General features: G+C 47.5%; 2 protein-coding genes across 2 annotated transcripts; one reads left to right on the top strand and one right to left on the bottom strand.

The window, feature by feature from the left end:
• Window positions 1–16,817: 16,817 nt before the first annotated feature.
• LOC125552531 lies at window positions 16,818–21,123 on the top strand. The gene is made up of 3 exons (XM_048716133.1): window positions 16,818–17,960; window positions 18,053–18,159; window positions 20,719–21,123. The coding sequence occupies exons 1-3, from the start codon at window positions 16,915–16,917 to the stop codon at window positions 20,802–20,804; spliced, it is 1,239 nt and encodes a 412-aa protein (XP_048572090.1). The 5' UTR covers window positions 16,818–16,914; the 3' UTR covers window positions 20,805–21,123.
• A 73-nt stretch (window positions 21,124–21,196) lies between these two features.
• On the bottom strand, window positions 21,197–26,414 carry LOC125552530 (glucan endo-1,3-beta-glucosidase 3-like). The gene is made up of 5 exons (XM_048716132.1): window positions 26,184–26,414; window positions 24,980–25,083; window positions 21,970–22,890; window positions 21,851–21,878; window positions 21,197–21,759 (listed from the first exon to the last, which is right to left on the bottom strand). The coding sequence occupies exons 2-5, from the start codon at window positions 25,047–25,049 to the stop codon at window positions 21,390–21,392; spliced, it is 1,389 nt and encodes a 462-aa protein (XP_048572089.1). The 5' UTR covers window positions 25,050–25,083; window positions 26,184–26,414; the 3' UTR covers window positions 21,197–21,389.
• Between the last annotated feature and the right edge of the window lie 803 nt (window positions 26,415–27,217).

Raw genomic sequence — 27,217 nt, 5'->3', positions numbered from 1 at the left:
GCAGCCCGGTGTCGTCTCCTACGCCTTGATCCAGCAAGGGGAGAAGGAGAGGTTGGGGAAGACTCCATCCAGCAGCAGCACGACGGCATGGTGGTGAAGGAGGAGCATGGCAATCCTGCAGGGCTTCGCTAAGCACCTGCGGGAGAATAGGAGGACTTGGGAGAGGGGGAGGGCTACACCAGAACTTGGGGTGCGGCTGCCCTCCCACCCCCCACATATATATAGGGGCAAGGGAGAGGGGGGCCGGCCCCCTCAGATCCAATCTGAGGAGGGGGCGGCGGCCAGGGGGGTTGCCTTGCCCCCCAAGGCAGGGAGGCACCCCCCCCTTTAGGGTTCCCCCAAACCCTAGGCGCATGGGCCCTAGGGGGGAGGATCCCAGCCCACTAAGGGACTGGTCCCTCTCCACACACAGCCCATAGGGCCCTCCGGGGCAGGTGAACCCTCCCGGTGGACCCCCGGAACCCCTCCAGTGGTCCCGGTACAATACCGGTAACCCCCCGAATTATTCCGGTGACCGTATGATGACTTCCCATATATAAATCTTTACCTCCGGACCATTCCGAAACTCCTCGTGACGTCCAGGATCTCATCCGGGACTCCGAACAATATTCGGTGACCACGTACATACTTTCCCTATAACCCTAGCGTCATCGAACCTTAAGTGTGTAGACCCTATGGGTTCGGGAACCATGCAGACATGACCGAGACAACTCTCGGGCCAATAACCAACAGTGGGATCTGGACCCATGTTGGCTCCCACATGTTCCACGATGATCTCATCGGATGAACCACGATGTTGAGGATTCAATCAATCCCGTATTCAATTCCCTTTGTCCAGCGGTATTGTACTTGCCCGAGATTCGATCGTCGGTATCCCGATACCTTGTTCAATCTCGTTACCGGCAAGTCTCTTTACTCGTTCCGTAACACATCATCCCGTGATAAACTCCTTGGTCACATTGTGCACATTATGATGATGTCCTACTGAGTGGGCCTAGAGATACCTCTCCGTTTACACGGAGTGACAAATCCCAGTCTCGATTCGTGCCAACCCAACAGACACTTTTGGAGATACCTGTAGTGTGCCTTTATAGCCACCCAGTTACGTTGTGACGTTTGGCACACCAAAGCACTCCTACGGTATCCGGGAGTTGCACAATCTCATGGTCTAAGGAAATGATACTTGACATTAGAAAAGCTTTAGCATAAGAACTACACGATCTTGTGCTAGGCTTAGGATTGGGTCTTGTCCATCACATCATTCTCCTAATGATGTGATCCCGTTATCAACGACATCCAATGTCCATGGTCAAGAAACTGTAACCATCTATTGATCAACGAGCTAGTCAACTAGAGGCTTACTAGGGACATGGTGTTGTCTATGTATCCACACATGTATCTGAGTTTCCTATCAATACAATTCTAGCCTGGATAATAAACGATTATCATGAACAATGAAATATGATATAATAACTAATTTATTATTGCCTCTATGGCATATTTCCAACAGCTCTCCCCTAGTGCGAGGCCCCTTCGGCGGCGGCCATACTAGCCGGATCTACTGCTGCTGCTTCGGCTCTCGCTCGATTGCTCGCTCGCCTAGCTGCTCCTGCTGCTCTCCCCCTCGCTCGTGCTGCTGCTCTGCTCCGATTAAGCGACACTTTAGTCGACTGAATCGACTTTTGGGTCAGTCGATTTTCAGGGGTTGGAGGGGGGCTCGCCGGAGTTAAGGAAGAACCACCCGCAGCGGGGACGGGGGCTCGCCGGAGAGGTACCCCACTATCTATCTTAGGGTTCAGGGTGGGGGCGGGGGGCCTAGAGGGCTGGCCGGGGCGGCGATGGCGAGTTGTTTCGGGGCGGCGAGGCGGTGCTGGGGCCGGTGGTGGTTGGCGGCTCAGCGGGGTGCAGGTTGAAGATGAACTGCAGGCCCTCCCTAAACTACATGTCAAGTGCCTCTCTGCTACCATTGCGTTCAGTTTCGACAGTAGCATTCAGATTCCATAGTAAATTTCAGTTTCGACAGTTAAGTTCAGAGTCAACAGTTTTTACCTCATCTGTTGTAGTCAGGTGGTTTTTGGTGATGTTAATTTTACATCCATTTTACATCATCTATTGGAGATGCTATTAGAATCCCACTTGAGATTGACGATGTCTGTCTTGTGCTGCTTCAGCCTTGACGTCTTACGGCTCACCGGAGCTGCTCCAACGATAGAACGATCCATCACAAGAGAGCAGTGCCTTGGACGCCGTCTACAGATTCCTCAGATCTTCCTCCACACCTCCGACAGCCACCTCTGCCTCAACTGCTTCAGCGACCAACCCAATGATGCTGAGGTTGACACGGCTACGGCAAAGAGGTTGTACACTTGTTGCATCACTTATTACTATACATTCACGTCGATCCATTAGGGCTATTTTGGTTCAACGGTAAAACATCGATCCACTGGTTGTTACCATCACTCTAAATTTCTGCATGCTCTCCTTACATAATCTCACCATATTTTTTCGTATGCATGTCAGATATTGTACACAGTCATGCTGAACGTGTAGAGAAAAAGTGAAGAGTTTTGCGTGGCAATACAATGTCATGCAGACATTGCTCCATGGTGGGTTCAATGGAAAACCCTCCCCACCCCTCTCCAGATTGTAATCCAGAGGAAGATATATGTTCTGAGGCAGATTCGGACGCCGCTGACCACTCCTATTTACCCCCAAGGTGTTTGCTCTACATTGGCATGATGATCTTAGTCATATCATGCATATGTTGCCTTGTAGTGCCTACTTTTGACATCATATATGTCATCTGCTTAGTTTAGACATGTTCTGTAATGCCACCTGTTTAGTTTCTATATCATATATGGGAATTATGCAGTATCATGTCTTTTAGCCAGCCATAATATATGTGAAATGTGCAATGCCATCTTGTTTAACCAGGCATCATATATTTGAATGATATCTTGCCCATCCTTTTCTTCATTACATTTCCATTTGTCGACAATGTTTGTACATTAAACTACTCTTCCTGTGAATCAGCCATTTGGGTGGGAGATGGAAAAATCTGGAGTGAAAACAAGGCCTTCAGAGCAGACAGTGCTACCTGTCGAAGCAGATCTCTTGTTGGGTCCCGATAGCTCCTCAAAGATGGATTCAGAGACAGATGACCAGTCCTATTCCCCCACTGAGGTGTATGCTCTAACTTGGCACGGTTATACTGCTCATATCATGCATACGGTGTCTTGCATTGCATAGTTTAGACATCATATACACAATATTCAACACCATGTTCTTAGTTCAGACATCATATCAAATGCCCTCTGTTTAGCATATAAATCACATATGTGAATTAAATGATACAATCCTGATTACTTAGATAACATGTAGGTGAATTATGTCATGCGATCCTGTTTAGTTATTCATCATATCTTTGAATTATGTTATGCTATGCTATCAGTTTAGATAGACATCATATATGTGAAATTATGTCATGCTATCCGTTTTAGTTAAACAATATACATGTCAACTATTTCATGCCCTCTTTTTTCCACACTATCTATTGCATCTGTCTCTCATACAATGTATGTACATTCAACTATGTTTCCTGTTTTTCAGCCATTTGAATTGGAGCGGGTGATGCCAGTATCTAGCGGGCTAAAAACACGGTCTTCAAATAAAACAGCGCTACCTCTTGGTGGAGATAGCACCCCGGTTGTACTTGCACAAGAACCACCCTACCACATATAACCCAAACTCTCGCAGATTGTACCCCTACTACGATGGACAGAGAACCAGCTTCACCCAATCTAACCCCAACCCTAGCCGATAGTAACCCAGTTCCTGTTGACACAGCACCATCTCCACCACAGAGCTCCCAAACAAGAGCAGTTAGTAAGGCAGCTCTAGTGCCCAAAGGGCCGGTACTATCACGGCGAACCCCAACTCCACCAGTTAGTACGCCTATTCCCGTGGAGGAAGCACAACCAGCTAGTCGTAGTTTAGCATCTATCGCATTTGATGTTGTTAAATCGTATGTGCGTATCTTCCCATCTTGGAAATATTATACTGAAGATAAAGGAAAATGCCAGTTGCAGGTGTTTGTCCAGGTGTTATGTGTAATTAATGTTATTCATGGCAATTACTTTGCTTCGTCCCATACATCCTACCTCCGTGATGGTTATAATATAGCAAATTTTCCCATTTTTCTCTATAGAGAAGGACCGATTTGGAAACTTGGGATGAGGTAACCTGTGCTAATACCTCTACTATCTTCAAGAATGCTTGGTGGCAGTATCGGAATTACCTAAAGAAAACGTACTTCACCGGCAAAGAAACTCATCAAATTCCCTTACGTTCTCCTGAGACACATTTACTGGACGATGACTGGGAACGCCTTGTTCTGTACTGGTCCCGAACCAAGAATGTGGTAAGGTCTATGAGCTCATTTTCTATTTTTAAGTATTATATTCTTGCGTCTTACTGTACTCTGTTCATGTAGAACAAGTGCCTAAACCTGAAGAACAACTGTTCTAATTTAAAGATTCCATTGCTACCATAGGACATAGATATATGTTTGTTTGATGCTTTTATTATGTACTAGTACTTGGCAATAGAAGACTTGGTAGTTTAATCCTGTCCACCTTACTAATGAACTGGTTCACCGAAATGAGTTTCATATACTAGTACATGCTAAACTTGTTATGTGTCTGCTTGTTTCTTCTTTTAGAATGCAGACAGAATATTGGGGAAGAGTGCCTTATTAAGCAACGGCAAAGGAAGTAATGCAGATAAGGTTCAGGATAGTGACACATCCTGTCTTGGTTTAGTGTTGGAGTTACTGGCCACTACCGCTTGCACAAGCTATTCAAACTCACTGTCTGAATCAGTTCGGTTTCTTGAGTCTCCACTACAAGTTGAAAGATATCGATCAGTTGTGCTGCGACAAGAAGCGGAAGGACTACAAAAGTCCCTGGAGCATTCAGATGCATACTTTCTGGTGCAATAGCAAGCGTTGGAGGATTTTAGCGCCAAACAGGACAAAGCTAATCAGCTTGCTAAGCTTATTTCCAGCATGGTGGATACCCAGGATAACGTTTCTTGAGCTCTTCTGAAGTTGTTTCAGTTATGCTCTTGTTTTGCTGTCGCGTTTTTTTTGCACTGGTGGCCAATTTTGACGGCCAGTGTATATGATATGCTGCTTTGTTCCCTATATTTGCACTGGTGGCGAACTTTGATGCCTAGTGGATGTAATATGTGTAATAGCCGTGATAGCCTAGCGTTAGTTGCTTGCTTATTTATTTCCTTGTTGTCTTGTTTATTTGTTTGCTTGTAGTCATTGCAGTTCTTTTTCCGCGGTTAACTAGTGGCTGCAATAACCTATTTTTTAGAACTAGGCCACAATAACCATGGGCTAATATTTACTGTAGTGACATTGGGCCTCCTACGGGCCGTAGAAATAGTGGGCCTTCTACGGGCCGTAGAAACAGTAGGCCTTCTACGGGTCGTATCATCAATGGGCCTTATACGGGCCGTATGATCGATTGGCCAAACATGGGCCAATAACAGGCCGCATTATGGTCGTAAACGGGCTAGAGTTGGAATCGTCCGTTCATGGGCCGACCGTAACGGGCCATCGTTAATAGGCCGTATTTGATGACGCTATGAAAACAGCCCAACGTATTAACGGACCACAAACGGGCCGACTGTAACCACAGGCCGAGTTTGGCCCACAAGCAGAAAATGACAGTAACGGGCCGTAAGTAAACGAATGTTGGAAATGAGCCCAAGAATAAATGGGCTCTGAGAAGGCCGAAAGATAACATGGGCTGGAAACAGCCCAACGGAATAACGGGCCATTAATGGGTATAAAGTGATACACTGTTCATTACGGGCCAGTTTCACCACGGGCCGTTAATGGGTGTAAAGTGATACACTGTTCATTACGGGCCAGTTTCACCATGGGCCGTTAATAGGCCAAGAGTTACATAGCGCCTCATATGGGCCGAAAGATGTCATGGGCCATACATGGGCCAGAAGTGAAAACGGACTGGAATCATATTGGATGGCCCAGATGACGCTACTGGGCCTAATTCGGATAGGGCGTAACGGGCCTTGGGTTAGCGGGCTGTAAATGGGCTATATTCGAACAGGCCGTTAATAGGCTTTACATGGGCCGGCCCGCCACCTTTTGACCAAGTCAAACGGGCCGGCCTTTGCACAGGAATGGGCCTCTGTTGGGTCGTGCCACGTGTCGACGTATCATAGGCGCCTATCTGACCCACTTACGAGCTGACACGTGTTTCGTCCGGCCAATAAGAATTTTACACGTGGAAATTTCCCATTGGTCGGGGCTGTTAATGGGTTATCGGATCCAAAACCCGACCTCATAGCTTAACAGCGTTCCGTTACGGTGGATGCCATGCGTCGGTCACCCTTGACGAAAGCACTTCTGTGACGCGCGATTTATCGTCATGGAAGTGGACACTTCTGTAACACCCCGGATGTAACTTTCTCAATTTGTACTCCAACTCTTGCCGTTTCCGGCATTAAGTTATATTTATTTCCTCGGGTTCGGGTTTTGTATCCATGTGTTGTTGTCATTGTCATGCATCTCATATCATGTCATCATGTGCATTGCATTTGCATACATGTTCATCTCATGCATTCGAGCTTTTTCCCCGTTGTCCGTTTTGCATTCCGGCGTTTCGTTCTCCTCCGGTGGTCATTTCTAGCTTTCTTTCGTGTGTGGGGATTAAACGTTTCCCGATTTGACCGAGACTTGCCAAGCGGCCTTGGTTTACTACCGGTAGACCGCCTGTCAAGTTTTGTATCATTTGGACTTCGTTTGATACTCCAACGGTTAACCGAGGGACCAAAAAGGCCTCGTGTGTGTTGTAGCCCAACACCCCTCCAATTTGGCTCAAAACCCACCAAACTCTGCTCCATCATCTAGAGCGTTCGATCACGATCGCATGGCCGAAAACCGCACCTCATTTGGACTCTCCTAGCTCCATCTATGCCTATTTAAAGACCCCTTCCCCGAAATCCTGATCCCCCCTCGTCCGAAACCCTAAAATCCACCTCGCGTGCCGCCGGACACTTTCCCTGCCGACGGACGTGTCCGCCGCCGTGTCTACTGCCACGTGGCAGCCTCCTATTCACCCGCCTCCCTCTCTCTCCACCGCCGCCACCGGAGCCCGCCGCGACCCGTGGTTGTTCCGCCCGCGCCCGCGCACGGGCCAGAGGAGCCGCCGCCGCCGCCTCCTTCTTCCTCCTCCGCCCCGCTACCTGAGCAACGCCTCCCTCCTCGCGGCCGGCCACCCGGGGCCATCGGCGCCGCCGCCCGCCATCGTCGCCGGCCGGCGCCTCGCGCCGCGACCCCGCCGTCCGCCGGCGCGCCCGCCGCCGCCCGACCCCGCCGCGGCCACCGCCGAGCGCCGCCACCGTCGTCCCCGCCTCCTCGTCGTCCGGCCACTCCGGCGACCTCCTCCGACGTCATCCCCGCCGCCGGTCTACAGTGCTCCGGCCGCCTCGATTTCTGTGCGCGAGATCTAGATCCAAAAAAACCCTAGGTCAAATTCGTCTAAGTCCCAGAAATTTCAGTACAAGTGCACATGTTCATGACCACGTAACTTTGCATCCGTAGCTCCGATTCATGCATATAGCATATCAAAATGTTCATCTCAGAGAGTACATCATTTCATTCCCTTCCATCATTTTCATTTGAGTTTATCTTGATTCCCGAAATGCTGTTAGAAGTAGGCTACTTGAGTTATTTGTCAGATCTACTACTCCATTTAGGTTTTTGTCATTTTTGCCATGATTAATGTGTGCATGATATGCCCTGATGCTCTACATATATTTTGTTAAGGGTTTTGTCATCTTTCCAGAGGTGCAACCCATGTATTTTTGTGATGTGTGTGGTGACTAGTGCAAGCTTGCAAAGTGGTGCACTTGCTAATTCTGTTTCCAGGGACTTAGCATTTCCACCAAGTCCTTAATCTGTTTATCTCATGATGCCATATGTTCATGTTGTTTCCTAGTGATCCGTGCCTCTTTTGAGGATGATCAGTAAGGATTTTTTGTTAATATTGTAGTGCTCTATCTATCCATGCCTTTGTTTGCAATTATGGAGCACCCTAGCTTGAGTCAATCGAGCTCTACTTTTGCTACTTTGTGAATCTGGGCAGATTGTCAACTTGTTTGCAATTTTGCCGATGATGTTGTAGTTGATCCGTGCATGCTATGCTTTTTTTCTTGCCATGTCTAGCTTGTATTTTGTGCCTTCTTGATGGATGTATGCTTGTCTTGCCATGACTTGCACCGTAGTGAGTGCATCGAGCTCGTAAACATGCCTACTTGAGTTATATTTCAGCATGTGTCAGTTTTTCACTAAGTCTGAAAACTGATTATGTTTTTGCTATGTTCACATGCTTGCAATTGTATTTTCTGATCCCTTTTGGCTCAAGGTCACTAAGGGACTTTTGTTAAGCTCTTTGAGTAGCTCCATGCCATGCTTTACTTTGCCATGTTCAGGTCCTGTATCATGTAGTTTTGTTGCTCCGAAGAGTGCTACCCGATCTGAAATTCCAGACAAGTGTTAATTTCACCAAGTCTGAAATCTGTTTGCCATATGCATTTTTGCCATGCTTGTTTGAACATGTTAATGGATGAATTGGCCGTAGATCAATGCTAGACTTTTGTTAAGCATCTTGTGTGCATCACTGCCATGTATTTTGTTGTCATGTTTGGGTGCTGTAGCATGTTCATCTCATTGCATTTAGATGGCTACTTGCTGTAAATCGCAGGCCGGTGTCATTTTTGAATCGCTTGCCATTTCCAAACTGTAACTCCGATTCTGGCGTTCTTTATATCGTTTTCAAGAGATTTCATCTCATCTTTCCAGTGGCACACTTGGTTTTTCAAGTTGAGGCCAGGTTCATGCATTTCCTGTCATATCTTGCATTTCGCATCCCGCATCGCATCCCGCATAGCATACCATCTTTGCATTGCGTTGTTTGAGTTTGCACGTGGTTGATTGTATCCTTGTTGCTTGTTTGTCTTGTTTGGGTAGAGCCGGGAGACGAGTTCGCTAACGAGGAGCCCGTTGAGTTTGCTTTCGAGGATCCAGTCAACTCTGACAACTATGCAGGCAAGATGATCATACCCCTCGAAATCACTACTATCTTTGCTATGCTAGTTTGCTCGCTCTTTTGCTATGCCATTGCTACGATGCCTACCACTTGTTTTTAAGCCTCCCATATTGCCATGTCAAACCTCTAACCCACCATGTCCTAGCAAACCGTTGATTGGCTATGTTACCGCTTTGCTCAGCCCCTCTTATAGCGTTGCTAGTTGCAGGTGAAGATTGAAGGTCGTTCCTTGTTGGAACATTTATTTACTTGTTGGGATATCATTATATTGCTATGTTATCTTAATGCATCTATATACTTGGTAAAGGGTGGAAGGCTCGGCCTCTCGCCTAGTGTTTTGTTCCACTCTTGCCACCCTAGTTTCCGTCATATCGGTGTTATGTTCCCGGATTTTGTGTTCCTTACGCGGTTGGGTTATAATGGGAACCCCTTGATAGTTCGCCTTGATTAAACCTTTTCCAGCAATGCCCAACCTTGGTTTTAACATTTGCGACCTAGCCTTTTCTTTCCCTTGGGTTCTGCAGACTCAAGGGTCATCTTTATTTTAACCCCCCCGGGCCAGTGCTCCTCTGAGTGTTGGTCCACCTGTCAGCTACCAGTGGCCACCAGGGGCAACTCTGGGCTGGCCTACCCGTACCTAGGACAATCTGAGTGTGCCCTGAGAAAGAGATATGTGCAGCTCCTATCGGGATTTGTCGGCACATTCGGGCGGTGTTGCTAGTCTTGTTTTAACCTGTCGAAGTGTCTTGAATAACCGAGATACCGAGTCTGATCGGAATGTCTTGGGAGGAGGTCTATTCCTTCGTTGACCGTGAGAGCTTGTCATGGGCTAAGTTGGGACACCCCTGCAGGGATTTGAACTTTCAAAAGTCGTGCCCACGGTTATGGGCAGATGGGAATTTGTTAATGTCCGGTTGTAGATAACTTGAACCTTAACTTAATTAAAATGAATCAACCGAGTGTGTTACCGTGATGGCCTCTTCTCGGCGGAGTCCGGAAAGTGGACACGGTGTTGGAGTAATGTCTGCGCAGGTTGTTCTCTAGTTTCTCGCTCGTGCTTTGCCTCCTCTTCCCGCTCTCTTTTGCGTATAAGTTAGCCACCATATTTGCTAGTCGCTTGCTGCAGCTCCACTTATATTTACCTTGCCATACCTATAAGCTTAAATAGTATTGTTCGCGAGGGTGCGAGATTGCTGAGTCCCTGTGGCTCACAGATTACTATTACACCAGATGCAGGGCCTGATGATTCCGCTCCAGGAGACGCGTTTGAGCTCAAGTGGGAGTTCGACGAAGACTCTCAGCGTTACTATGTTTCCTTTCCCGATGATCAGTAGTGGTGGCCAGTTGGGGGTGAACGGGACCGTGTCGCATGTTGGGTTCTCTTCTATTTTGGCGCCGTAGTCGGGCCATGAGTGTTTTGATGATGTAATGTTATTTATGTACTTGATTGACGTGGTGAGTGTAAGCCAACTTTGTTATCTCCCCTTTATGATTTATTTTACATGGGGTGTTGTGAAGATTGCCTAACTTGCGACATATGCCTTCAATGCGATTATGCCTCTAAGTCGTGCCTCGACACGTGGGAGATATAGTCGCATCGAGTGTGTTACAACTTCCGTGATGATAATTTTGGTAATGTCATGGAACACTTCTACGACAGCACAGGTATGACTATCTTGATTCTGTCATAAATTTGTCATGGATGTACATGCATGACAAAAAACGCGACCTACTGTGACAAACACGTGTCATCACGGAAGTGTATTTTTTTGTAGTGCACCCATCATGTTGCCGCCAAAAGCACCTCCCATGCCGCCAAAGCCACCTTCCATGTTGCCACCGAAGCCACCTCCCATGTTTCCGCCAAATGCACCACTCATGGAACCTCCAATCATGTTCATGTAACCACCCATGGCACCTCCCATGGCACCACCCATGGCATCTCCCATGCCTCCTCCCATGGCACCTCCCATGACTCCTCCCATCATCATTTGCCTCATGAGCATTTGCTTCTTCATGAGCATTTCATCGCGACAAAGTTCAACATATGCCTTTGCCTTGGCATTAAGAGTTGATGTGTCCATAAACATAAACTTGAGTGTCCTCTCTTCTACCATCTTCCTCTCGTCGGCCGCGACCTTCTTCTCCTCTAGGTCCACCTTCCTCTCCTCGGCCGCGGCCAACCTCTCCTCGGCTGCCGCCCTCTTCTCCTCGGCCGCCGCCCTTCTCCGCTCGGCCTCACTCCTCTCCTCTATTTCCTTCAGCTTCAACATTCTTTTCTCTTCGGCATACTCTTTCCTTGCCATGACAATGGCATCAAATCCTTCCTTGAGATCATTGTCTCCGGCCTTGGTTCCCTTCGCTTTCTTATTTCCATCGGGCCTATAAGATTTTGTCGGGGAGTGAGGAGTGGGGCTCGTCTCCTCAATGGTGACATCTTCTTCATCCTCAACCAACACACTCTTCTTCTTCGACAATTCAAAAGTCTCTCTAGTTTTCCACTTCTCCACATCCTTGAGCTCTTTGTAGCAATGATGAAAAGTGAAAGGTTTTCCTTTCCTTTTCTTCTTCTCGCCTTTCACGTTCCTCTCCCGAAACAATCCTTGTGCAATGATTTTCTACAATAAAATATATCATCATCAACATGTTGAACAAAGAGGAAATATTTGACAAAGCACGGACGAAGAGGAAATATTTACCAAATCACTATCACCGCAACCACTTGGGTTCATGCGAGCAACGTTTGACAAGCAACCGGCCCACTTTGAGCATTCGGCGTTGATGGTGGACCAACGTTGGTGTAGAGAGTCGCTCGAACGGAAGATACCACTTGTGTTGTGCTCATCAAAATACTCCTTGATGCGTTTCCAATAGGTGCTGACCGTTTGGTCGCTTCCAACGCTTGCATCTTGAGAGATTTTCTTCCAAGCGGTGCATATCAACACATCATCCGCGGTGCTATAATTTCCACTTCATCAAGATTGTCATCATCATATTGGGTTTCATATTCTTGTGACTCATATATGTAATCATCATTTGCCACATTTGTTGCGTGCATGAAATCTTCATCATCAACACTACAATTGCACGCACAAACAATCAAGAACACAAAAAATTTGGAACAACAAACGAGAGCACAACCGGAAAATTTATACCTTTGCGACATTTCCTCGAACATGTTGGAGGCGGTGGCCGTCGGCGTGGCCACATCTTCCTCCACGGCTGGTGGTGGCGGCGGGGGAGGTTGAGGAATGGATGTGTGGCTGCTGGAGGAGGCCGCCGGCCGCACCGTCCGCGAGTCGTCGCCCCGAGCCGCTGCGGCCGCCTTAGAGACCTTCGCCGGCCGCGTAGAACTGTCGGCCGGGTTGCGACTGCGGTTGGCCGGCCGTTTGACGCTGCCTCCTCGTCCCTTCGCCGGCTTCGCCGCCTGCGTGGTGGCCACCGGCCGGGGCGGCACCAATCCGAGCCCGCGGGCATGCCGCGGTTGCGGGCGAGATGGCAGCGGCGGCAGCGGTGGCAGCCATGTGGGTCAGCCCACCGGCTGCGGCGGCGACGGAGAAGGCGGCGGGGTCGTCGACATCGGACATGGCGGCGCCGGACGGCGGGGGCGGCGGTGGCCGGGAGGGTCACGGGCGGGCGGACGGGCGGGAAAGAAAATGAAGTGGCGATTGGGCGTTCGCGGGCGGCGGCTAGTTTTGGACCAGATGCATCTGGTGATGTATATTTGCATCGCGAGGTGTTGTATTTTACATCACGAAGAGGCCGCGGTCCTTTTTTTTGCATATGAACCGTCTGTTGAAGCAACATTTTTTGCCCCAGGCGATCCAAAAATTAGGTATTTTTACATATTACCATCTATTGGAGATGCTCTTAGGCATTCCATTTTCTTTTTTCTTTTCGATTTAGATTTTGTATGGAATGTTTATCCAATATATAATTTTAAAGGAATATTAGAATAACAATGCAGTGAACGTTTGACAGCAATTACAAAAACGGTGAAGTTAATCAGACCGTAAGGCCAAGAGGTGCACAACGTTACGAAATTATGTGGGAGCGAGATCCAATGCTACAGGAGGTAGTAGCTAGTTCGTGGAGAAGAAATAGACCCACAAGCAACTTGGGTGCGGTGGCCAACTCCTTGAAAGAACTAATGAAGAATATCAAAGAATGGAGTAGTAATTTTTTTGGCCATGTGATACGTGATATAGAAAGGCTGCGGTTCGAGTTAGCTGGTCTTCAACAAAGGAATGCAGATAGGCAGACTATAAGGCAGAAGATGAACGAGCTTGACGAGCTTTTGTATCGAGAAGAGATGCTATGGTTACAACGCTCAAGGATTACTTGGTTGAAAGAGGGATAAAGGAACACCAAATATCTACACCGGCGAGCTGTATGGCGAGCGAGGCGAAATTATATCCAGCGGCTGCGCAAACTGGACGGCACTTGGTGTACTGCGCCCTCAAAGATGGAATTGATGACGCGGTCATACTTCTAGGAAGTGTTCACGAAAGACCCAACTCTCTCTCCTGATGTGGTCATCGAATGTATTGAGGAAAAAGTGATGGATGAGATGAACAATGTGTTATGCGTTCCATTCTTAGAGAAGGAGATTTCAGACGCGCTTTTTCAGGTAGGGCCATTAAAATCCTCCGGAACAGATGGATTTCCAGCACGGTTTTATCAGTGTAATTGGGCGATATTGAAACAGGAAATTGTTGCGGCAGTAATGGAGTTTTTTGTTATTAGAGTGATGCCTAATGGTGTTAATGACACGGCCATCGTCTTGATCCCTAAATTTCAATTCCCAAAAGAACTAAAGGATTTTAGACCGATTAATCCGTGTAATGTGATTTATAAGATTGTTTCAAAATGTTTGGTTAACCGACTACACCCTATTTTGTCTGAACTTATTTCGAAAAACCAGAGTGCATTTATTCCAGGAAGGCTCATTATAGATAATTCTATCATAGCATTTGAATGCTTGGATTTCATCCAAGAGGTTGGAGCCAGTTCACCGGCTTTTTGCGCATACAAACTAGACCTATCAAAGGCCTACGACCAGGTGGACTGGGTTTTTCTTGAGAAGGCTCTTAGTAAATGGGGATTCTCACAACAGTGGATTTCTTGGATTATGGCGTGTGTCACGTCAGTAAAATATTCGGTGAAGTTGAATGGAAAATTATTGGAGCCCTTCATCCCCTCCCGCAGCCTCCGACAAGGTGATCCTTGTCTCCATTTCTTTTTCTCTTTTGTTGCTGATGCTTTGTCTTTGTTGGTCAACAAGGCTATTTCGGAGGAGGGGCTGATGGGAGTGGAAGTATGTCGACGGGCACCTATGATCTCTCACCTGTTATTCGCAGATGATTCATTGTTGTTCTTTCACGCATTTGAGCAGCAAGCAACTATTGTAAAAGGTTTATTGAGCACTTACGCACGAGCTACAGGACAACTCATAAACCCCTCAAAGTGTTCCATCCTCTTCTCTAGTAATTGCAATGAGATGATGTCGGTGGAGGTTAAACGTATTCTGGAGATAACAAGTGAAGCTTTCAAACCCAAATATTTAGGGTTGCCGGTCCCAGAAGGGAGAATGTATAAGGGGAGGTTTGAAACTACTCAAGAAAGATTAAATAAGAGACTAGTTGATTGGAGCGAGCAATTTTTGTCCTCTGGTAATAAGGAAATATTAATAAATCAGTGGCATAAGAAATCCCTACATATGTTATGAGTGTTTTCCGCTTACCTGTATCGTTTGTGATGATCTTACTAAGTTGATGAGGCAGTATTGGTGGGGTGTGGAAAGAGGCAAAAGGAAGATGGCTTGGCTAAGTTGGGATAAACTGAGGCTGCCGAAGAGTAAGGATGGCATGGGATTCAGGGACATGCGCACTTTTAACCAAGCATTGCTAGCCAAGCAAGCTTGAAGACTGATTGAGTTCCCTGATAGTCTATGTGCACACATATTAAAAGCTAAATATTATCCTTATGGCAGCATCTTGGATACAGTATTTACTGAAAATTCGTCCGCAGTTTGGAAGAGAATTGCGCATGGACTAGAGCTTGTTAAGAGGGGTATTATTTGGAGGGTTGGGGATGGTGCATCGGTGAGGACATGGAGGTATCCATGGATTCCTCGACGATATGATTTTCGTCCTATCACCCCTAAAAGGAACTGCCGGTTTAACCGAGCGTCCGATTTCTTAGACTCAAATGGAGCATGGATGGTGGAGCGGATCGAGGAGCACTTTTGGCCGATGGATGTTATAGAGATTCTGAAAATTCGTACCTCTCCAAGGAATAAACAAGATTTTATTGGCTGGTTTCCTGAACCTCACGGTATTTTCACGGTTAAATCGGCGTACAAGCTAGCTACAGAATCACATGATGATATTCATGCTGGTGGCGCTAGCAGTAACAGGCCGGACGGCGACCGGACAATTTCGAATTCTATATGAAAGTCTCGGGCACCTTTAAAGATGCGCATATTAGCATGGAAGGCGGCGAGCGGGGCATTAGCTACTAATTTGGGCAAGGTTCAACGTCATATATCAGCATGTTGTTCTTGTCCGGTATGTGGCAAGGAGAAAGAGAGTAGTTTTCATGCCATTATAACATGCATGCATGCTCGGCAAGTCTGGGAAGGTCTACGCAAGATTTGGTCATTGCTTGATGATGCACTATTAATTGATTCAGGGAAGGATTGGCTCTTGCAACTGCTATTAAAGTGTTCAGAACATACTAGGGACTTAGTAATTATGACCATTTGGCGAATATGGCAGCTACAGAACGACATGGCTCATGAAAAGGGTGAGACCTCGATTCATGCTACAGTTGACTATTTGGATAGCTATTACAAGTCGCTTCATTTAGCAAGAAATTTTACTACGAAAGAAATAATAAAAAGGGAAGATGCCAATTTCGGAGGAAGCCGTGTGGTGAGTAGTAAACGGTTGTCAACACCTGTACCATGGCCTCGGCCTCCAGCTGGTTGGGTAGCCTCCTCTGTTGATGATTCTTTTTCGAGCTGGGACAGGCGCGCTTCTGCCGGAATGGTACTGCGGAACAATGATGGTTCTATGATCTTTGCGGCATATAGGTACATCTTTCATTGTAATGACACCCTTAAAGCGGAAATGCATGCAATAATGCAAGGCATGGCTTCGGCTATCCAACATTTAAATAAGTCGGTGATGGTTCAATCGGATTCTTCAAATGCATTGGCAACTCTTACCGGTGACACACTATCCAGATCAGCCTATAGTCATCTTGACGCTGAGATTAAGGCTCACCTGGATGTTAGGGAGTTTGTTCCTTGTAAAATTGGTAGAGAGAAGAATATGGTATCACATTTCTTGGCACATTATAGCCGTACCGAGTGTTGTACTGCGGTATGATTGAACTCGAGTCTTCCATGTTGTGAGGAGTTGGCTTGGGATTGTAACCCTATAATTTTGGAATAAAACTCCCTTTCATCCCGCAAAAAAAAAAAAATCAGACCCAAACTGAAAAAGAAAACTGAGCTATCCTGTACAATGAAGTTAATTTCTTCGGAGAGATTTTGGCCGTTTGATGTGAAAGCAAGGGACAGGATTGAACTGTGCAGGCACCTCACCTCCGTCCGTTGGGTCATTTGCAGAAAGGGCCTCGAAATGTCCAAATTGCTGCGACAAGTGCATACATCCTTCTCCCCCAAATCCTCACCCACGGGACTCACACTCTCTCTCACCAAAACCAAACAAAAACTAGGGTTTCCGATTCCGGCGACGCGATGGTCGACGGCGCGGCGGATGAGCGCGAGCCCCATCCTCGACCCCAGGAAATGGCCTCGCTGACAATCCCCGACGAGCTATCGGTGGAGATATTCCTCCGCATTCCCAACCCAGCCGACCTTCTCCGCGCCTCCGCCGCCTGCGTCTCCTTCCGCCGCCTCATTGCCGACCGCTCCTTCCTCCGGCAGTACCGCAAGCTCCACGCTCCGCCCCTTATCGGCCTCCTCGACCACGAACGCAAGGTCTTCTACCCCGCGGTCCCGCCTCACCCCTCCGCGCCGGCAGCCGGCGCCGCGGCCCTAGCTGCCGACTTCTCCTTCTCCTTCCTCCCCGCCCCCGCCACCGATTGGCGCGTCCAGGACGTCCTCAGCGGCCGCGTCCTCCTCGACAGAGCCCCCCAGCACGACATCGATAATAGGCACAGACTGGTCTTCCCGGAGCTGGTGGTGTGCGACCCCTTGTACCGTCGGTACCTCCTGCTTCCCCCAATCCCTGCCCACCTAGCCGCTACGGTGAAGCGTCCACTCTGGATAAAACCGCATCGTTACTGCGAGACCTTCCTCGCTCCCCCAAGCGACAGCGACGAGGAGGCATCCGCGGCAGAAGAGACGTCTTTCAGCGTGGTCTGGATGGCACAGTGCAATGCTAAGCTGATTGCCATTGTCTTCTCGTCAAGCACAGGGCAATGGCGAGCCATTTCGTCCCTGAGCTGGAGTGATTTATTACCTGGCTTGCTATCGTCCACAGGGTTGGCTCTGTTCTCCTTGCGGCAATACGCCTATGGGCTCTTCTATTGGGTGACAGATTGGAGGGAAAAGTTTCTGGCGCTTGACTCCCGGAGGATGAAGTTCTCCATTGCTGAACCCCCACCTGAGATGAGATATTTACACGGTGTGGATATAGCCATTTTGGAGTCAGGGGAAGGCAGGTCCAGGATGTTTGTGCGTACCGAAGGCACAAAATACCTCAACTATACCACTGGGCGAAACAATTGTGGGAGTTCCATCCAGTGGCAGTTGGAGAGGACAATCTCACTGGATTCTGGGTATGTGTTGATAGTTCAACAGGGAGGCACTTATTCCTATATCAGCGCCAAAGCTCATCGCTTGATCGAGCCTTTTTCTCGCTGGATGCCAGGACATTCCAGCTTGAGAGGGTGTTTGCCTCAAATTCATGCATCCCCAATGCGCGCGCATATAGCAGCTTTCCACCATCATTGTTGTTGACACCAACAATATCAAGTGGTAAACTTTGTGCTGCATCCTTATTTTCTTACTTGCTATACATACTTGGTACTTCATTATTGTTATCTGTTATTCTTGCTTACACAATTTGGTAGTTGTTACCTTTCAGCTCAGGAATATATGAATAATTTTCTAGTAGCCATCTCAAGATAGTTAGATTAGTAAAGGAAGGATCTTACTATGATATACATGAGTAGCATCCTTGAGGCATCATGGAATTTTAGAAAGCACTGCAACAACAATAACAACAACAACAACAAAGCCTTTAGTCCCAAACAAGTTGGGGTAGGCTAGAGGTGAAACCCATAAGATCTCGCAACCAACTCATGGCTCTGGCACATGGATAGCAAGCTTCCACGCACCCCTGTCCATAGCTAGCTCTTTGGTGATACTCCAATCCTTCAGGTCTCTCTTAGAAAGCACTGCGCCGCAATTTTTTTTTGCCAAGCTAATGTAGAGGGAATGCAAGTTTAAACCAGGACATTGCTACCAGTTCACCTTTAGATTGTTTTATCTCAGACACATTTAGTCAAGTCAAGCAGGACTTATGCTGTCCACTTTTCTGTATGGTTTTAACACAAGTGATATGACATGTGTTATATTGACATTTATTTTTTGATTTGAGAAATTTGTACAAGAGTTTCTCCAATTACGAGTGATTATGACCAGTTTCTTCTCTATCTTGATGTTGCATTAAACCATTGTTCTGAAACTTATATAGCTGACAAGTGAGACCATAGATCATTTTTTTCTCGTCATCTATATGTAAGACATGCATAATCCTATATGTGAGATCCAAACCCTATTTAATTCAGATCGATGCTTAGAATACTTCCTTTCTTTATTTGTGTTTGACATTAATTCAGTAGTTTGTCAATCCGTGCACCTCTACATCTTTATTCTGAATTCTTATTTGACAGTCGATGACCCTAACCATTGATTCTTTATCAAACAGAAATTGGATGGTTACATGTTTTTTAATTATGTGAAATTTTATGGTTTCACAATCTCAAAGTATTGACTGTTTCCTCACAAAATTATCAAACGACACCAAAAATTACCACTGCACGCAGCCTGTGTACCTTACACATAGTCTTCTTTTTTAATGGATTTTTCAGCACTGTAAGTTGAGGAGGGAAAGTAGGTAAAAGCTCAAGGCTTCATCGGTTAGAAATTGCATTTTTAATCTCCTTCCCTTGAAGCAGGGTAATACTGGGTTTGGTGTAGATGGATTCCTAACACTATAACCTGCATGCATATGTTTCTGCTTTTTCATGTGAAGTGGCGATGGGAAAGAAAGGGGAAACATAATTAGTTTCTTCCCTAAGTTAATCTTAAAGGGTCTATGGATAACATTGGAAACTTCTGCATGTTTTGATAATAATATCTCAAAGTGGTGTAAGTCTTCTTTTACATTTCAAATTACCATACTTTTTCGTGGAATACATGTTATTCATGTATATTTATTTTATGTTTTTAAAATGCTAGCCCGTGCGCCTGCACGGGTTGATGACTAGTATACATATAATCAGGATAACTATGGCTTCCAGGTACTAACTCCCCAGCAGCAGAAACCTATTAGTAAAAATGCAGAAGTTAAATGTACTTACAGAACAAGGGAAGTGATTATGTATCAGGGCAATACACTCGTAGACGGTTAAATCGATACCATACAGAAATCAAATACGAGAAAAGTATAAAAATTGAAAATTGTGAATTATCATAATTTAGTTTTTCCTTACCACTGTGCTTTAATGGTGATACTATTTGCGTTCTTATATGCATAACAATATACTCCCTCTATAAACTAATATAAGACGTTTTAGATCACTACAGTTTGCAGAGGAATAGTCATTTATGGGTCCTTACCAATGAAGGGGTAACAGTAGATATGCGTCATTGGATCATGCAAAATTAGTGTCTCATATTAACTTGGGAATATCTTAAAATCTGTCAATTCTCTTTGTTAAAAATCTCCCCTTGGTAATGAGCAGCTAGAGAAGAACATTTATTTTTCTTACATTTCTTTGTTGGCAACTAAATTATACTAGTAAAATAGAATACCTCATGCAGTAGCGGCTGAGTTCCGCAGCTCTTTAGGGAGCTTATAAGAAACCTTCACTGTTGCGTTTGTATGGTGGAACTTTGCCTTTGTATACTGTTCCATGTGACCCCCTGCCAATCACAAGATTGTTTATATGACGGAAGATACACAGAGTAAAGTTAGTTTAATGCTGCTACTGCAACCGTGAGTTTTTAGTAGAGATTTGGTATATGCTATACTTGGTAATTTGTGAGGTTCTGAAGCTACACACTGTTCTAGAGCTTTAAGTTTATTTTTCTAAGCACCCACTTCTCTTTGTTTACATGCTTTTGTCAATGTGGTTTGGTTTAAGCTTTGATATTTCATCTCAGTTTCCCTAACCGTGCTTTTCCTGCAAGCGATGCACCGAGCGTTGCCGATGCTAAGGCCTACCTTCTGTTCCTGTTTATTCGTATGCTGTTTAATATCCACAGTTGAATACACTTCATATTTTGATATATTGCCATATTGGACAGGCATTGCAAACAGCGGGGCTGAGAAGGAGACACCGGAACAAGGCTGTGCTGCAAGCTCAAGCACAGAGTCACCAAAGTCAGAGTAGTGCTAATGCGGATGCCGAACTCAGACAATTAACCACTATTCCGCCATGTTGGTCTTGTAGTAGCGGTGTGGCAATCTAGCATTAACCCGGAGTTTATCTTGTGTGCCTTGATCCGACGATGAGTATCGCGCTCGCCGGGTAAGGTAGAGACAGTGAGAGTGCGTTAATGGCGTTTTGTTCAACCACAAGCAGTAGGTTAACTAAGAGTATGTAACCAGTCGACGCGATTGCGATCTTGTGGTATGCCTGCCAATCTCTGTACCTGGTACTGCTACAACTGCATGTGTTGGACACAGTGGACAGACTTCAGTTTGCTCAAGACTGCGAGTATGCTAATGAGTACTACATCAAATTGTCTAACAATTTAATCCGTTACTAATGAGTACATCGAATTGTGTCGACAATTTAATCGGTATGTTCGCCTGTATATCGTATATCGATATTGTTCTGATTGTGCTGTAGTATATTTTACAACGCTGCTAATAGTACATGTTACTAGTATGGAGTTGTCAGGGCGACAGGGTGACACCCGACAAGAACGGGCGTGATCTCTCTATAGCTAATTCAAATACACACTCACATAATTTACATCAGATCGGGCGACGCGACGAGGACGGCAAGAACAATGGCGGACAGGAGAGTGGAGGCGGCCAAAGAGGCGACGTGGCGGCACCCGGTGCCGTAAGGCTCGAGGGTGCCGCTCGGCCCGAAGGTCCCGCTCCCGTTGAAGCTCCCCGGCGGGCCGAACGCCGACGGGGGACCGAAGCCAGACGGTGGGCCGAACCCAGACGGCGGACCGAAGCCACCCGCGGGAGGGCCGAAGCCGGTCGGAGGGGGCCCGAAGTCGGACGGAGGGCTGGAGCCGACCGGAGGCGCGAGGCCACCCGACGGAGGCGCGAGGCTCGTCGGAGGGCTGGCGCTCGGCACGCTCGAGTTGGAGCCCCCTGCCATGGTGCTGCAAGCATGCACGAAATCGATACCGTGTCAGACTTGTGAAATGATCTTGGAGCAAAAGTATGCTGAGTGTCGCGAGAAATGACGCTCACCTTCCCGCGAAGACGCACGATCCCGAGCCTGCAAGGAGCGATCACCATGAAAGAATCAGAGAACATACATCCATGGCGGTACAGGAGATGGAAGAAGCTGTGCCAGACTGCATGCTTACTGGGGTCGGTGGCGGTGGTGGTGGCGGTGCCGTTGAAGGAGCAGGTGGCGCCCGTGCTGGCGCCCTTCTGGTAGTAGTCGTTGTAGGCGTAGGAGGCCAGCGCCGCCAGGTTGTTCTGCCTGTAGCAGGCCCCGCCGGGCTGGATCGCCGAGCAGTCGGCCTGGCCCTGCCCGCACGCCCAGCTCAGCCCCGCCTGCAGCGCCGCCGGGTCCGCGTTCTGCAGCGCCACGCAGAACGTCCCCGCCGCCAGCGACCGCCTCCCGCCGCCCCCACCGGCAGCATGACGCAAGTGGCCGCGGTACACCACCGCGCCGCCGAGCCCCTCGGGCTCCGCGGCGATCAGCGGGACGCCCGAGAAGCCGAGCGCCCGCATCGCGGCGTACGCGTCGTCGGCGGCGGCGGCCTCCCGTGCGCGGGCCTGCTTGAGGAAGAGCGGCGAGCCGGTGTCGCTGAGGAACCGCAGGAGGTGCCCCGCGACGCTGGCGTGCCAGGACGGGGCGAGCGGGACCGACGACAGCGCGGTGGACACCCTGACGCGGCCGTCGAGGCGGGCGGCGGCGAGCGCGGCGTGGAGGTTCAGCATGGCGGGGACCAGCGAGTAGGCGGCCCCGGGAGAGCTTGACAGGACGTCGTCTCCCGCCAGGACGTGCGTGATCATGGTCGCCGGGAGGAACGGCGCCACGTTGGCGGCGACCCAGAGCTGGGCCTCCTCCTTGAACTCCGCCATGTGGTGCAGCCGCGAGTTGGGGACGGTGACCATGACCTCCGCTCCGGTGTTGGCCAGGGATCGCAGCAGCCGGTGGTCTGCTCCGCCGCACACGCGCGCCTGCTTGGTCTGCTTAGACTGCACGAGTTTTGCCAAGTCTGACGGAGAATTCTCGGCCTCCGAGGGGAGCATCGTGTCGTCCCTCATAGAAGTGCCTGCCCATCATCAAGGTAAATTTGAGTTCAGTTGGCACTTGCCAGTGACTGCCAGTATGTAGTAAAGATTTTTCTCGTTTGACCGCATCATTGGAGCGTCTTCGTATTAGCTGCACGTTACGGCCACGCATGGCTTCAGGTTTCAGTCTGTTCAGCGCTTGAGTGGCAAATATAATTAGGGATAACTGAAGTTAAAAGCTTTTACATCCCTCCGTTTCTTAAATACATAAGTCTTTTAGAGATTCCACTACAAACTATATACAGATGTATATAGACTATTTTAGAGTGTAGATTCACTCATTTTACTCCATATGTAGCAGTGACGTAGTTAAAGGATGGCTAGGGTGGTCCATGGGCCACCCTGGAATTTCCCCATAGCTTGTATATAGTGTAGTAAAAAAATATTTCTTTGTAAATAAATAAACTTATGTAAATAGAAATTATTGATGGACCACCTTGGTTTATTGGGCTGGCTACGCCACTGGTATGTAGTCTATAATGGAATCTTTAAAAAGACTTATGTATTTAAGAACGGAAGGCATACTTTTCGGGGGCATGCAAATATGATGGGGCGCCCAAGTGGATCCACCCCTTTGACTGTATGGAGTACTCTCTGGAAGCTGCAATGTCCACGTAAAGTGCAGATTTTTGGTTGGAGAATTTTGCGAGGAATTATTCCGCTTCGAGCTATCCTTACTAATAGGCATGTTGGTTCAAATGGTGCATGCCCCATCTGTCATCAAGGCGCCGAGGACATCCGACATCTGCTATTCTTGTGCACTAATGCATGGTCCCATCTTGGGTTAACTCATATCATTGACCAAGCGATACATGTTGACAGATCAGGTTCGGCCATCTTTAAATATATACTCTCACTGCTGGATCAACAAGTAGCTATGCATCCATCTTTGAACTTCAAACAGGTTATAGCCGTGGGAGGTTGGTACCTATGGTGGATCAGAAGACAAATAACGCATAATGAATCGGTTCCACCACAGTGGAGATGAGCGTTGTCAGTGCTATCCATTGCGAGCAATCATCAGAGGACGTCATCGCTCACCCCTAGTTTCGCTGAAGCAAAATGGAGTAAGCCAGACCCTCAATTTATTAAATTGAATGTTGATGCAGCTTTTTATCCAGATGAAGGTGCGGGGGCTACAGCGGCCATACTACAGGATGTTAGAGGAAACTTTGTGGCGGCACAATGCAAATTTATCCCTTTCGTTGCAGATGCGATCACTACAGAAGCTTTGGCAATGAGAGACGGTCTAGTTTTTGCTAATTCTCTTGGATTCAATTGGTTGGAAGCGGAATCAGACTCCCTACAGGTTATTAACTTCTGTAATGGTCAAACTAGATGGTGGGACTCAGCGGCGGCAATCTTCGTGGAATGTGTGGATACTAGTTCATTGATCGGAAAGGTCATTTGTAAGCATTGTTATCGTTCTTGTAATCAAGCAGCTCATGCACTAGCTAATTTTTGTTTCTGTAATAAATCTTCTTTCAGTTGGTTGGATGAGCCTTTTGACTGTGTTTGTGTTGTCTGTAAGCTTATAGACGATGTAAACGTTGTTTAATTTTAATAAAGCTAGCCAGGCCTTCCTAAAAAAAGAACGGAAGGAGTAGTACGTAAGATAGTTAGGTAGGCGCATCATTCAGTTTCTTGGACACGAGGCCACAACCGATGAGCTAGCTCTTGTAGTACGCGTGTCGCGTCTGCTTCTGCTTTTTTGCTCATGACTCAACGCAAGATAAGAGTCTTGAAAGGGGAACGCACAAGCATCGCAGCTTAGAAAGTCCCTTTGTGCTGCTGCACGCTTTCAAGAAAACGAAAATGAAAATAGAACTCTGTCTGTCTGTGTGCCGTGCCGTCGCGTCTTTGGGAAAAGACGCCACCTCATGTAGTGCCGCCATGTTACATCCTTTCTGTCATGCTTTCCTGCTTTCTACGATGCTCTACGTACGTCCGTCCGGGAACGTATGTCGAGTTAAGTTACGAATCTTGGGCCGGGGACAGAAAGGAAAGCGAGAATGGAACCCTGCACCGGCAACCCCGTGCTGAAGCCGGAGCACAAAAGCAGTCACATACCTGACGCCGCGTTGGAGAGAAGAAGAAGGACGAGGGTAAAAACGCGTCCCTGCCATCTCTCGCGCAACATTGGAGCCTCTTCCTGCGTGCGACGATGCAAACACCTATGCAAACATTGGAGCAGATATGTCAGAACATATACCTATGCAAACAATGAAATTTTGTAATCTGTCCATAAAAGTAATATTCCAGCCGTAAGGAGACTTCGGAAAGACCATGAATTATCGTGAGTGGTTATTCCCTCCGTCCGAAAAAGCTTGCCCCTTAAATGAATTTATTCAGTATCAAATTAGTGCTACATACATGCATTTGAAAAATAAGGTTTGGACAAGTTTTTTCAGACGAAGAGAGTATTATTTTCCGGAAAACATGGCATGGTATACGCGGGCCTGCGGCATTATTCGAGCTCCATGATGCGTGCATGCTTCCAGACGGATCGCCACCAGCAACGCTAGTCCTACAACAGCAGGACACGACGCCCCACGGAAAGAAGGAAACAATACAATTGATCGAGGAGAAGAAGATGGAGTGGAACACTTTGGTCACTGTTGTTACGGCCGCGTGTGACACCGACCGATGAACCGATTCCATCAAAAGCGTCAACATCTGATAGGGCCACGATTGCATGCATAGTCCAAGGACAGTTACGTTTATATATCATCCGCGCAACACAATTTGGTGGGTAAACGGGGACACCTAACACTATCCCTATCCTGACAAGCATGCCTCATCACGATTTAGCGTAACTAGTTAACTGGTTTATCTAGCTATAGCTCCTGATTAATTAGCTAACAGCGGCTTCTTTTGGAGTAATACTGCAAACGGGCGGTTCATGGAAAGGAAACGCTGCTCTTGGGTAAGAACATATCCTGCTATTTTTGTTCGTAGCTGAGGTATGTAAGCTCCATGGATGGATGGAAGAAGGAAAAACACACAATTGTTGGGTTGGAGAGGTTCTTCCTGACACCGTTATTAAGCTTAATTTGGCTACCCTGCTGCATGCTTACATATTCTTGAGGAAAGTAATCGGGCAATCTAATCTAACCTAATCTTTCTATATGCATGTGGAAGCGGTTGAATTCAACTTAATTGTGAAGCTAAAAGAGAAGGAATCGTATCTCAAAACAAGCTAGAGAATTTAAGAAAAAAGGGCAAGCTCAATTCGGTGAAGGAGGAACTGGCGACGATGGCCACACATACATACCTGAACTCGGCTGGCCGGCCCCAAGAAGCTGGCCAGATCTTGCTATGCTTGCTTCTCCCGGACGAAAAGCTACTGTGTGTATGGTGGAAACGAGAAGTTGTTAACGGTTAACTAGACTAGTCCCCTGGATCGATCCGCTCCTCGTGTTTCTTGGAGCCTGCAGTCGGCAGCGGGGAGAGGCCTTCGCTAGGGGCTCTATGTATGCCTGACCATGTGAGCACAAGCGTATGGCCTTTTTTATACGCGCACTATGCAACCACAATCACGCTGACGTGCACACACACGGCTGACTGTGATTGGGTGATGCCGCGACCAAGAGATGCCAAGGCGGTGCAGCGGCGAGGCCGCGAGAGAAAGTGCTTGCCGACTTGTGTCGTGTGTGGCTGGCTCGTACGCACTGCACGCGGCAAAGGAGGAAAGAAGAGACAGGTTAAGTTTGCTTGTGTGTGTGTTGTCCGCCGTCATTCCGTTCGTTAAACGAGTGTCGGATGAAGATGAAGCCTCTAATTCGTGGCGTCGGTCGCTGCGCGTGTCGCCGAAACATCAAGATTGTTTGATGCGCGTTCTCATTCGCCACACCACCAATCCTGAAATAAATCTGAAGATGATATGCCGGCTTAGTTTTTTGAAGATGCTCATAAAAATAAGATATGCGTATGTGTTTATACGGATGAATATATGCGCGTATGTATGAGCGTTTGTGTCTGTACCGCGTTCAAAAAGTTTACGTGGACGTGTAGTGGTGTTGGGTGCAACTTCAAACCCAAACTCACCCTACGGAGAGACAGCCTACCGCAACGGTGCGAGTGCGAACCCAGCTTCGAGTTCGTCAAACCGAATCGACGGCAGGTGACCCATCCTCCGCACGTCGCCGTCCAACGGCCCCTCGAAACATGCATGATCCCTTACTTCTCTTTATTTATTTATTATTATCTCTCCGCCGAATAATCCCTATCCCTCCTTTATCCGACGCCGACTCAAAAGCAAAGCATGGCCTATGCTCTTGATTAAGCCGACTCAAAAGCAAAGCATGT

Source organism: Triticum urartu, chromosome 4 (genome assembly GCF_003073215.2).
Source record: "Triticum urartu cultivar G1812 chromosome 4, Tu2.1, whole genome shotgun sequence".
NCBI lineage: Eukaryota > Viridiplantae > Streptophyta > Magnoliopsida > Poales > Poaceae > Triticum > Triticum urartu.
The sequence above is the reverse complement of the archived record's forward strand: the minus strand, read 5'-3'. Positions and strand labels throughout refer to the sequence as shown.